The 12,741-nt window shown below is 43.0% G+C and overlaps 1 protein-coding gene across 1 annotated transcript in view; it reads right to left on the minus strand.

Annotated features, from left to right (window-relative positions):
* Positions 1–10,163: 10,163 nt before the first annotated feature.
* Positions 10,164–12,741, minus strand: part of SMC3 (structural maintenance of chromosomes 3) — a 41,530-nt gene continuing 38,952 nt past the window's right edge. Inside the window, exons 26-29 of the mRNA XM_014594680.3 lie at positions 12,543–12,734; positions 12,189–12,366; positions 11,260–11,366; positions 10,164–10,643 (exon numbers count right to left, since the gene is read on the minus strand). Coding sequence (XP_014450166.1) covers positions 10,572–10,643; positions 11,260–11,366; positions 12,189–12,366; positions 12,543–12,734 — 549 coding nt within the window. The 3' untranslated portion in view covers positions 10,164–10,571. The remainder of the gene's footprint in view (positions 10,644–11,259; positions 11,367–12,188; positions 12,367–12,542; positions 12,735–12,741) is intronic.

The following is a 12,741-nucleotide window of genomic DNA, read 5'->3' on the forward strand; positions in this document are numbered from 1 at the left end:
TGCCACTTATCTTCTGTTATGGGGAGTGTAGTACATACTCCCTCAATTTCCAGGCTATGTGCCCATCCATTGGCTTTGTTGTGTTAGGCAGCCTGTCTGCTTTCAAGGCTGTATAAAACTCTGTGTGAGAGAGACCCAAGCTCTTTAGAAATCAACTAACCCCTGATGCCCATCCTGAACCATTCTAATACATATATCTATACCTGTAAGTCAATTCCCTTCAAACAAACCTTTAAATACCATTTCTAAGTCAACAGACCCACATGCTACATGCATGCTGGACTGCATGCAGGTCAGGGTGCACACTGCATCAGGCATGCATGGCTGGTCCAGGACTCATGCTGGATCAGATGCGCAGAACCAGTCCATGGGCCCGATTCAGCCTGTAGACAGACCAGCATGATGCTATTCATCCAGCTGATGAAGCCTGATGACTTTGACACCCCCAGGTTTAAGTAATCAGCACCTATGATGAAAATCCACATTTTGATTGTGGCACAGCTTTGACAGCTTGAAGTGAATAACCCCAATAAATGTTTTCTGTAGAGTTTAATCAATATTAGTTTTAAGAGTGAAGATATTTTCTGAGGCTGTTAGGAGATGCACAGTTGCCCAGGGAACCAAGATAATCACTCCTGATTACCTGATATTTACTACAACCTGGTGCATTTCAGGAGAAACTGTTGTTTAGGAAGTGCTTTAAGGTGCTCTAGTGATAAATGATCTGTGATGGGGACAATTTAGCCGAATTCAGAATCCAGACACCACTTGACTCCACTGACAGAGATGTCTGAGGTTGGTAGGAGATGCACAGTTACACATTCAAAAACATATTCTATGACCTACATAATTATAAATGTGCTTTTAATTAAATGTCCAGTAAAATAATTGCACCAGACTCCATGCATTATGTGCCTGTCCCCCTTTCTCCCTGACAAAATCAAACTGACAGCACTGCGGATCTAAAACAGTTTCAAGAGGAAAGTGGATGACATCTAGCCTTATACATGCCAGCAAAATGGTTTGCTAAAATTTTGTTGGTTGAACATTTACTGCTGATAATGTACAGGCAGAGCAACAACCAAAGGATTTTTCAGAACCCAGAGTGAGTCTGCTGTGTTTGTAGGTTAAGCGATCAATATTTTGCTTGTTAACTGAGTAATTGGGTATGAAAGTCACAAATGGACTGCAGGGCATGTGAAAAATCTCTAGACAATTGGTACATAAATTGCTATGCTGTACAGTGAAGGGCTGGGGGTTGAATACATGATGGGACTGTATCACATGTACTGGCAGGATGGGTGGAGGAGCAAGGCAGTAGATGAAGGACAGTAACTGCTGTGTAAATCCATTAAGCAACTTCTGCCCTTAACTGTAGACAGTTATGTCCCAGGGAACACACCATGCACCCTAATTGTGGATATGTTGCCCATTTACTTCCTCTATAGACAAAAACTTCCCTTAAAACAACAAACAGAGCAACACTTCCCAACAAACAGGACCTCACCAAAAACATGTCCTTGGAAGAATCTGGTTGGAATAGCTCACTGCAGGGCTGCGCCAGGTTGCCTTCACATTGAAGAAGTCAGTCACACACTGGAAATCATCCAAAAGGAGCTTCCTCTTTCTCAGTCTCCCTCTTTGTAAATACGGCTCCCCCATAGAAGTGATCTGTGGAAGTCAGCAGCACTGGTGCTTGGACCACTTGGTAAGTGCCTAGTCAATCCACGTATAACAGAGACATGAAAATAGGTCCATTGCTGGTGTTGGACTTCCTTATTGTTTTGATATAACTGCACAAGATGCCTGACACACTCTAGGCACTGTGACCTGGTCCTATGAATATGCAGCTGAGAAAGCTGGCTCCAACTGGCATGATGATGAAGAATACTCCTGGTACTGTGGTTGAAATAGTGGCATGCCAAATATTCCTCTACATACTCACCAACATGCATATTTATTTATTTATTTATTTTACACACACTCTCTCTCATCTCTGCCAGCCAATAGCTAGCTGCTTGGAAGAGCAGGGTTTAGCTGGCAAGGGTTGTGCTGGCAGCCTGGAGAAGTACTTGAGGAAGATGGAGGGCTAGACACTGAATGGGGTCATATTATAAATGCTCCTCCAGCTTCTGAGGAACAGAGGGCAGCAGGGGTTGTGTATAGAAAGACACAGGAGCCAGTGGAAAGGTCCTACCCGTATTCGGGCCCTATAACTTACACTGGAGCTACGTTGCAACTCCACTGAAGTGGCCACATGGTGGGGTGAGTAGCAACCAAAGCGGTCACAAACCTGAAACCTGCATGCTCATAACTGGGGGGCTCTGGCTGTACCTGCCCTGAGAAACTAGCTTAGAGGCTTTTAGTATGGATGATAGAGTGGTACAGGGGAGAGCACCTAGGCATACTCAAGAGTAGACACACTCTCAGGCACAAACATCCTACAATGGACATTAAGCCAGATAGTCTAATTTTCATTCCCTTTTTTTGCTTGCCTACTTTGCATACAGAAGCAAAAAGCATTTTTGTTCCACGTTTCCTTCTTCCCCATGCCCCACACACATGGGTTTATTTATTTTTATTTTTTTTAAGACATGAGGGCAGCTGTGGCTGACATTATAAAAGTATAGGCAATTATGTGGCTGTCTGGAACATTTAGGAAGATAGTGGAATCAGGGTTAAATTTGCATTTAAACCCTGGAGAGCTCCGTTTTCACATGCTCTCATCTTGTAAACACAGTCAGGGAGTCTGCACATGAGCCCATATAATTTGCACTATAAAAAAAAAAAGTCTCCAACTCCCACTGCTCTTATTAAACTCCTGGAGCCAGTGGAAAGACATCCCGTCTCTTGCCTGCACTCGCTGCCTACTGTACCCGTGTCCCCTTTCAGCACAGAACAATCATTCAGGCCACTGGACTGAGGTCTCGAAAGACAGAGAGGGCTCTGGACAGACCTGCCTAAAGTCAAATCTCTAGTGGAAGCCACTTTTTCTTGACTTCTTTTCTTCACTGAAATCACCCCCTTACAAACATTTTGTAGCAGCGACTCTTTCAATGTGTGATTACAGCTTGAAGAAATATACATCTGAGCAAGGCACATTACTGTGCACCTTTAAAGAGCCATAAAAGAGGACTCCAACTTCCATATGAAAAACAACAGAAAGGAAGTGAAGGGTACCAAATTATTGCTAGACACGTCATTGTCCCTTTTCCTGTATTTTCACCTATTTAGGAAAGTGTCCATGCTAGTTATTAAATAGAGCTCCTTTCCTTTCTAGGATCAATGTCTCCCAGAATCTGCAGCTCCCAAGCTGTATGGCAGTCCCTCTGAATTTCTGGATATCTCTATAGCTCTGTGTGTGGTGAGGAAACTCTGGGATTAAAGCAATCATGTCCACCTGACCAAAGATCACTCAGAGATACTTAACACAAGAAGCTCATTACCGCTCTCACACCTGTCACTTCAGGTTCAAACATGCCAACAACAGAGAGAGAGAGAGATGCACAGAAAAATAAAACTGTCTTCTGTCTCCTAGATCAGACACCTAGGAAAAGAAATGACTAGGTAATAGATTTGCATCATTTCTTCCCCAGTCCTAGGATCCTTAAAGCAAAGAGCTACAGAATAAATAAGATAAAAAATTTGGCACAAACCAGAAAGTCTCTTTTGCCTTCCCTGTTGGAAGCAGCGTGACTTCGCAGGAACATGGAGACTGCTGCACACGGCACTTCCCTATCACTCCAAGCAGGTCTGCTGTGCTGAGGATTTGGAGGCTGGTTCTGCATAGCCTCTCTCTCCTAGCTGAAGGTGTTTTCTAGGAGGCCCCCCCCCCCCCCGTAACATTTGGGTGGGGGCTACAATTATGAGCTCTAATGTACTCTATTCTCTTCAACTGCACAATATTTTATGCACCTGGATAGGAGATTTTTTGATGCTTTGGATACTAGGCATTTACGTTAAAGAACGAGACACCGCGCAGATCTGCGGCCATGCTGGAGACGTGTTGAATTCTCCGAGCACACCGCATCCAAGTTCCACGTTGCGCTGTTGAGTGTCTGGGCAGCAGGGAAGAACTTTCTTACCTGATCATTTCCTCTTATTCTTCACCAGTGAGTGATATCTCAAGTCTGGGGAGCTGGGAGAGTTTCCAGGGTTGCTTGCAGGCAGCTGCAGACTAGGCCCTGCCCCTTTTGCCCAAGCCATCGCAAGAGTTTGGCTGAAGCTGCAGAAATATTCCAACCACCAACTGTTAGCGTGGTGACAACAACATATGAATAACCTCAAAATAAATACAGGCCTAAGTTTCCCTTTAGAGAAATACTCCAATTTGTTAAGAGTTGGCATAGGCTTTTTCAGTAGACCCTCTGAGGAGGGCAGTGGGTTGGGGTATGGAGATAGGTGCACGGCATGTGGTTACGCGGTGCAAACTGTGTAACCAGCTTTTAGTGTGCTTTGAGCTGCCAAGTGAACCACAGAGGCCACCTAGCAGTGTTGAAGGTGGAAATACACACACACACACAAATATTTTTGCAAAAAAACAAAACAAAACACAACAACAAAAAAGTTGTATTCCAGGCACTTACCAGGCTACCAGATGGGCTGAATGTAGAGAGAAGCAAATTAAGAGATAAGAAATTATTCATCCTTCCACAGATTCTCATCTCATCACTAATAGGAAGTAGCGGGCAGTGAATCACAGAAGTAGGGAGGAAAAAGATAAGTATCACCAAAGTGGAAGAGCAGGCAGGAATTCCCTCGATAGACAGCAAGAACTTGATCATGTAAAAAACTACTTGGGAAACAAACCGACAACACTTTTATCCAACGGGCATCTGCAAAGAAATAGCAATACTTTGCCAAACTTCCTCTGATGAAGCCAGAGGATTTTCCCCAGAATGCTACAAATGGTTTCCGAAATTCGGTACAGGATTTTAATCTTACCCGACGGAACCCGGAGACCCATTATTATTTTAGGCTAGAATAAAGCAAAAGGGGGCATAATTAGCCCATGCCCTCCTCCGTAGCCTAGGTGGGGCTTTCAAAGGCTTGCAATACCTGTTTCACACCCTCTCAGAGGGGAGTTAACAATCGCAACAAGTTGATGGAGAATTATTTCTAGAGACCTACTCAAATCACGGAGAGACAAAGGGGTTTTTGTGGCCCACTCTCAGCATGCAGAGCCCATTTCCTGGGCATTTTGTGCCAGTCCTGCCCCCAGCACTGATTGGCGGAGAGGACCTGGAGGGGGAAAGGAGAAGCTGCCATCTTGATTGCTGGCGGCTCCGTCTCTCAACACCGATTGGTGGAGAGGTCCTGGCAGAGGGTGGAGAGATGAGGGCAGCCGCTATCTGTCTGCTGCCCTGGCGCCTTCCCCTCCCAGCAGCAAGGACCCGATTCCCACCGGAGAGCCAGCATCTTATTTTCTATCTATATTTCGTGTCGAGTTAGCAGATTTCACAGACAACCCCAGATTTCACGGTTTCCATGAAATCTGCAAAGCAGGCCCTTTTCCCCACTAGCTGCAAAGGAAGGGGGTGAGGTGGGAACTTACCTAGAATTGAAACAGTTCTGGAACTAGATTTTTTTTCCCCTCATGGTAACAGTATTGTGGGTCCTTGAACAGATGGAAATAGCAACCAGAAAGGCCAGCTGCATGCTTGTCGGATGTTATTTTAATGTTGACCCGATTCAGAGTCCGATGTGCATGCCTAGAGAAGCCCACCAGAGCTGCTACCTGCTCCTCTAAGCTGCTTTGATGCAGGACTCCAGTCCCCCACGCTGAAAAGACTCTGGGGTAGTTGAGCTCACCGGGCATTTGTGATTCTAGCCATAGATATTTGCATCTAGAGATTATGCAGTGTATTAATGGTCACTTCTCGGTCCTGTTCTCTCTCTCACCAGAAATATAAATTAAAGCAGATCAATGAGATATTCTCGTTTCCTGTATACTAAAGAAGCATTGAAGTGAGTGTTAACTACACAATTCTGATTCCCTAGCTGTTAACTGTACGCTTTCTGGATCTGGATCAAGTAGGGAGCCCTTGTTTTCAAGAGATTGAGTGTTTTGTTTTGCAAACGCAGTAGGACTTTGAGCCAAGCGTGAGGTGCCTTCCGTGCCATTGGGGATGAGGAGCAAAGCTTTCAGCTTCTTTCTTCTGCACCCTTTTATATGAACAGCGCAGAAAGACAGCAGATTCCTTCCTTAAGACAGGTGACCCACTGCACAGCACGCCCTTTTGTGGACAGGTGCAACACGGCAGGACATCCTTTGGCACTCCTGCCACAAGACACTCTGCTTCAGTGAGCTGTTGCTTCTCAGGGCTTGGCCCTGTACCCAGGTTACATTCAGCTTCTCCCTCCAAAAGAAACGTCAAGTCCCACAATGGAAAATCTGAAGAATTTGTGCCAGTGCCTACGTTTACTCTGTGGCAGGACACCTGGACTGGATCCCAAACAGCTATGGTCTGTTCCTGTGCTAGGTGCTTGCTCTCTCCCTGGACTGTCTTCTATTCTCCCACATCTGACATGCTTACCCAGAAGACCAGCCCATAAGGCTACTTCCCCCTGGGCCCTTGCCCGCTTGCCAGGGCCCTCCCCAGGTATTAGGTCAATTCCAAGAGACTTTTGCCTTGTACCTTTCTGACCGTCTCTCCCACCTGGACTTTTCTGGATACAGAGAGCAGACCACCACGACAGTTCTTGCAAGTACTCGCACACAGAGGTTCAAATCACCTTGGTTATATCAAGAATTTATGTTGATTTGAGGCAAAATGATTTTGGGGTTTTTGGGGGAATTTCTGCTCCCAAATGCTTTCCCCCCCCCCCCCCCCTCCTTTGTTGGGGCAAAGAAACTTTAAATCATTTTAATGTTAGCAAAGACTAATGGATTTGCTTTGAAAAGGAGAGCAGATGCCTCTGCATTCTCATTTGTTAATCTCTAGTGTTTCTCCAGACACCTCCTCACCTCATTAAGTATAAGAAAAACTTTTTTAGTTTGCCAGCACAGACTGAAGTGTATAGTATGCAATTCAGTCTCAGGTTTACTTTTACTGAAGCTTCTGAAAAGAAGTCCTCTTCCAAGCACTTGACTTCCTATCACTGGCTAAGACTACTTCTGCACCAGTTTTCAGTTCCCAAATTATTTCATAAACTCCCAGCCCGCCCTATAGCAGCAGTATATGTATATCACTTTCCCTGGCTGCTTTACAAGACAGCACTCTAGATGAGGACATGGAGTATACTAATGGCAGCATAGTCAAAGGCACTGGTACCACATGCTTGATCCTTCGGTTCACAAGTATTAATACAAATCTCCCTGGCTGTGGGAATAGGCTCTAGGTGGCTTGAGGAGTTTGAAAGAATGCCCGCCTGCTCCCTAGGCTGGCAAGCAGTGACGGAAGTACTGTAAAATACGCTCAGTAAATCAAAGTAATTTTTAAACACCAGCAATGAATTTCCTCGCAGTCCTCTTTGTAATGCACGATGGCTCAGCTACGTGGTGAATACAAGTCTCATGCACCTCTGTTCTGGTCACAAGTCTGCCTGAGCTGCTCCCTGTATTTTAGTGGAAACAGAGATATACATCTTCTCTTACCTGGAAGACTTTTTTTTACAGGCTGACAAAAATAGACTTAACAGTCTCATTACGCTGCATGGCTTCACAGAAAGAATAGGTTTTTCTGTATTTCCAGACATACTCATGGTGATGAGCCTAATACAGATCACGGTGACAGTGGGTTTGTGAGAAGCCCTGAACACTTTCCTCAGGGATGCAGAAAATGTTTTTATCGCGTTTACTCTTTCAGTCCCTCAAACTGCTGCCCTCCAAAGGAGATACTTACTCTTTCCTTTTTGGATTCTTGATTAGCACGGTCTGCAGCATTTCAGAATGGAAACGTTGAAGCATCTAGTCCCACCTTTCTGGTTATTCAAATGCCACGGTGGTATAATCTATTGTTGGTACCGGTCTTGAAATTGTTAGTCAAGGTTAAAGTAGTACCGGCTTTGTAGCCCTCAGCAATAACAAAAAATGAATAAAAATCAGATTTACTTCTACTTCTCCACTAAGCTGCAAGATGTTGCCCAGGTGCTGCTGGGACACACCCTCTCCTGAACCATCAATCCAATTACAGAAATGAGTATGGAAGAATGAAGATTTGCCTCTGGATCCTGTCTTTTGAGTGGCTCCTGACTTCCAGAGTATCCTTACATTTGATCTTCAGCCCCATCCACAATCTATCAATCCCAGAAACTGGCCTTTTTATGAAGACGCTTCAAGAACCTTCCCTCCGATAGTCTACCATCCGTGAGGGGAAAGAGCAATCCTATCTGAACTAGCTAGAAAACCCCCCTTTAGATAAACTATGAACCTGCCTGCTTCAAAGGGAAGCAGCACAAGGATATTGCTGGATGAGAAGGTCTTGTACTGCTGTAACCTGAACTTCACTCGCATTGATTTGTAAAGTTGCTGTAGTACAAACTGCTGCTGGTATTCTTCTTTTCGGAAGAACACTCAAGAAACAGTCTTAAGAATTTTTCTGTGGATGAAGCCATATCTATTAGTCCTCAATCCAGTATGTATAGTTTTGATGACACTGAAACTCATGCTAAGCTGGGGCCTGCTCACAAAAGTTAAAATACAAAATACTGATGCTAATTGCACGGTGCAAGAGGATGTGAATTCGCAGCTAGGCCATCTGAGAAGAAATAATGAGGTATTACCTTCCAGCTTATCTTGCTATATTCATGATGATTTTAAGCAGGCTCCCAGTTGTTTGCTATGTAGCTGTGTAAAATGTCTATCCTTGATTAGCGAGTATGGTAAATATTTCTTTTGCAGTTAACTCGTGCTTACGTGCAGGAACAGTCATTCTCCATATGTGATAGATGTCTCCCTCCTGATTTACTTTTGTTTTGCTTTAGTGGTTCTCTTGATCTTTCAAAGATGACTTCAAAAACCTTGCATTTTTCCTGGGTGTTACTCAGTTTCTTGATACGTTCCAAAACTTAGTAGTAATTCATTCAAATGGGAACTTTCTGATAACCAATAATGAGCAGTTTGATTAACAGGATCTCCCTGCCAGTTACTGCTGGGGCTTCTCTCTCTCTCAATTTACACTACAAGAATGCTTTGAAGATGCTGAGCTAAAGGGTATAAGAACGAAACAGCTAACAGGGCACTTCAAGAATGAAAGATCCTTCTGACAAGAATTGCAGCTGCGCCCAGCTTTCTTCTGGTGAGAGGATCCACACCTGGAGAAGCTGCCAAGAAGACAGACTGCCTCTCTGTCGCCTGTTTGGTGAGAAATTATCACCTTATAGCTAAATACTGGACTTTGCTTTGGTTTGGGTTCATTTAACCTTGAATACTTGCAGTAAATAAAGCCTATCTGCCATTTATTGAATGAGATGCCATGTCAATCCTTTAAGACTAGTCCAGGATCCCATTTTATTACTTAACCATTTCCTTCTAAATAATTTGGCATATATGAGTCCCTTGCGATAAAAAATAAGTAATGGATGAAGACAAGCCTTAAATTTCAGAAGAATAATTACAGCAAACACTCTGTAATACCCTCTTTGTTAGAGGTCTTGTGGGTCTGGGTGTTCAGAACTGCACCATTCAGGGGACCGGGATCCCATATAGCTTTTGACACAGACCAAAAAGATGCCGTAGGAATTATTACTTTACTATTTCCAAGGCTCCAATGTTACTTAGCAGAGGAGATGAATCTTATTTGCATTATAAATCAGAGATAAATAGAAAGTCTGTTTTGACAAACGACTTTACACATCTCTAACGCTCCTTTGAGACTTGCCAGTATTGTCTGTGACCTCACTCAGTTTTTGGCTCAACCATTAAAATACCTGTGGTTTTCGATGAACACAAGCTCAAAGTAAACTTCTGCTGAGCTACAGTTGGTCTGTCCTACAAAGAATGAGACTTTTGCCACACTAAAAATGTGTTTGGTATCTACTGATGCATCATTCAAAATGAACACATTTGGGATATAGGAGTATACCCCCTCCCCACCCCCCCCACCCCCCAATGAGCTCTGTTTTAGCTCCTAAATGTGGGATTAATAAAATGCCTATCTCTAGAAGATTCCCTTTCCACCAGTCCAAAGAAGAAAAAAAAGAGACAACTGCACAACACGATGTATATGAATTACAGCAATAAAACCAATCGTTTAATTGAAGCTATTTAAAAAAACATGTGAGGCAATATAAATGATAAAAATTATAGTCAGGAAGGGATAGCTAACACTTTTTGAAAAGCTTTAAAACAGCAACAGGACATTTTACAAAAAGATTTGTGGGGATCAAGTTTAAGAACTACAGGGTACTGTATAAAGGTAACATTAACAGTTATCTTATAAAATACAGCAACAGAACAAAATGGGCACTCAAGCTCCTTTGAAACTAATAGTCTTCTGGTGGTCTTGGTTAAAATGTATGTTCAAAAACTATTTTTAACAATGACTAAATATCTCCTATTGTAATGTACAGTTCCCTAGGGTAGGCATCACACTATACACATCTTCCAAGCCAGCTGGCAATGTTTCCACTTAACCATGAGTGGTATCATCTTCCACAAAATCTTTGGCCATCTCTGCTGTGATCACATCAATATGACTAACCTGATGAAACAAACAAATACACACTAATTAAAAAAAAAAATCTCCCAGAGGGCAAAGGCGGCACCTTCTGCAGGCTTAAAACAGAGCATATAATGGTATCAGAAATGAATAACTATAACATGTCAGCAAATTAGGGTTACGCTAATTGCAGTTTCTACTGTCTTTTCAAGGAAGGGAATCATGACAATGGCCAGAACTAAATATGTAGGCCTCTCTAATACACCTCAGTTCTGAATGCATTACAGACACATGTGAACAAATAAAGCTTTGCCATTCAAGCCATGGTTCTGGCCCCAAAGGAAGTGGGGGCTGCCAATCACAGAATACTCCCTAATCATACAGTGACTTTGTGACACGGCTCTTGATCTGTTAGACACCAAGTGCAGGTCTAGACTGCATCAGTACTGAGCCCGAGATGCACCGTGAGGCATGTACTACCTGACTCACCACAGCATCTCCTGTCCTTTACTTTACTAAGGTGGTACAGAAATGTTCTAGACAGTGGTGCCACCCTATCTTTCAGCTGAACAAAATTCAAAGCAGTCTCTAACCTACTCGGTAAACTCAGCCCCATTTGTCCTCTAATACCAGCAACAATTGTAGTTTTAGTATTTACCTTGTTTCTGAATTTTACACCGTAGAACTTGTCAGCGGACTCGAGAAGTTCAGGCCTAAAAGTTGTCGTAATGAACTGGGCGTGTTCAGCTAGTTCCATAATCATATCTGAAAAATAATAATGGTTTTAAACCAGGTATATTTTCAGTACTGTAGGACACTGTTCATGTTAAGCAGCAGAAAGGCAGTTGCTGGGTTTTTTGGGGTTGTTTTTTTCAGGAACCAACACACTCTCCCCACAAATCAGAATTATATTTCAAATTGTAATAGCAAATCCAATGTATGGCAACAAATTCCATCACTTGGCATATCACCCCATATGCTGGAAGGTGGTCTGATTTACTAGGCAGTTCTTTCCATCATAAGATGTGCAGACTGCAAAGAAGTGTTTGTTTTTCCTTAGGTAACTTGCCCATTTCAGAAACAGTAATGTTCCTACCGCATATTTTAAACAGAACCTTTAAACACTGTCCCCCACCCAAAAGAGCATTTCATTGTTTTAGTCTTTTGTGAAACACCATAACCAGAAGGAAATACGACTCTACATCCTGTGCATCACCAAACAACTTCGAGGTAAACAGACTATTCCAACTTTTCTCTGAGCCTGATCTGTGTAAAATGAACTGTTCCAAACAGGAGATTTTACCACATCTTCAACTCTCCTATGAAGTATGAACTTTCATTTCTACCTAGGAGAACTTTTACAATCTTTTCTCCTATGCCTGAAGAAGGGTGTTTGTGCCCAAAAGCCTGCAAATAAACTTTTTTTTTTCTAAAAACCTAGCTGATCTAATAAAAGATATTACAAACAGTTGGTTTTCTGTATTCCTTATATGCAATGACATATACCTTTTAAAATAGGAAACAATATGCACTGGGAAGCAGAACATTACCTTCTTTACTAAAGAGAATACAAAATAAAGCCTTTACCCGAAACAGCCTTTCTGTGTTGAGCATCTAGAGCTTGGTCGATTTCATCAAAGAGGTAAAAGGGAGCCGGATCACATTTCTGGATAGCAAAAATCAGAGCTAGGGCCACTAACGATTTCTGTCCACCTGAAAGTTGCTGCATTTCTCTCATCTCACCCTGTTTTCCTGTAAATGACACCTGAGAAAATGACACAGAATGGAGTTAGAGCTAAAGTATTAACCACACTGCATCACATGCTACTGTAATGAATAGAAATCAACCACCTTGTATCTTCAGTTTCTAGAGTTCATTTCTTACAACTACAGCGGATGCACAAACTAAAAAGATACTGAATGCAAAAGATTCTGGTTTACCCGAATTCCAACTCCAGTGAACTGGTCGACAGATGGCACGCTACTCTGTGATCCAGATCCCCTCTCGCTCTCGGCACTGCCTTCTCCCTCATCCTGGGACTGACTGCCTTCCACATCTCCTTTCTTCATTACCAGTGTGGCTTTGCCGCCAGGTACTAGCTTCTGGAACACTTCACTGAAATTTTTTGACACCTTGGAA

The sequence above is a fragment of the Alligator mississippiensis genome, chromosome 6, assembly GCF_030867095.1.
Source record: "Alligator mississippiensis isolate rAllMis1 chromosome 6, rAllMis1, whole genome shotgun sequence".
Classification (NCBI taxonomy): domain Eukaryota; kingdom Metazoa; phylum Chordata; order Crocodylia; family Alligatoridae; genus Alligator; species Alligator mississippiensis.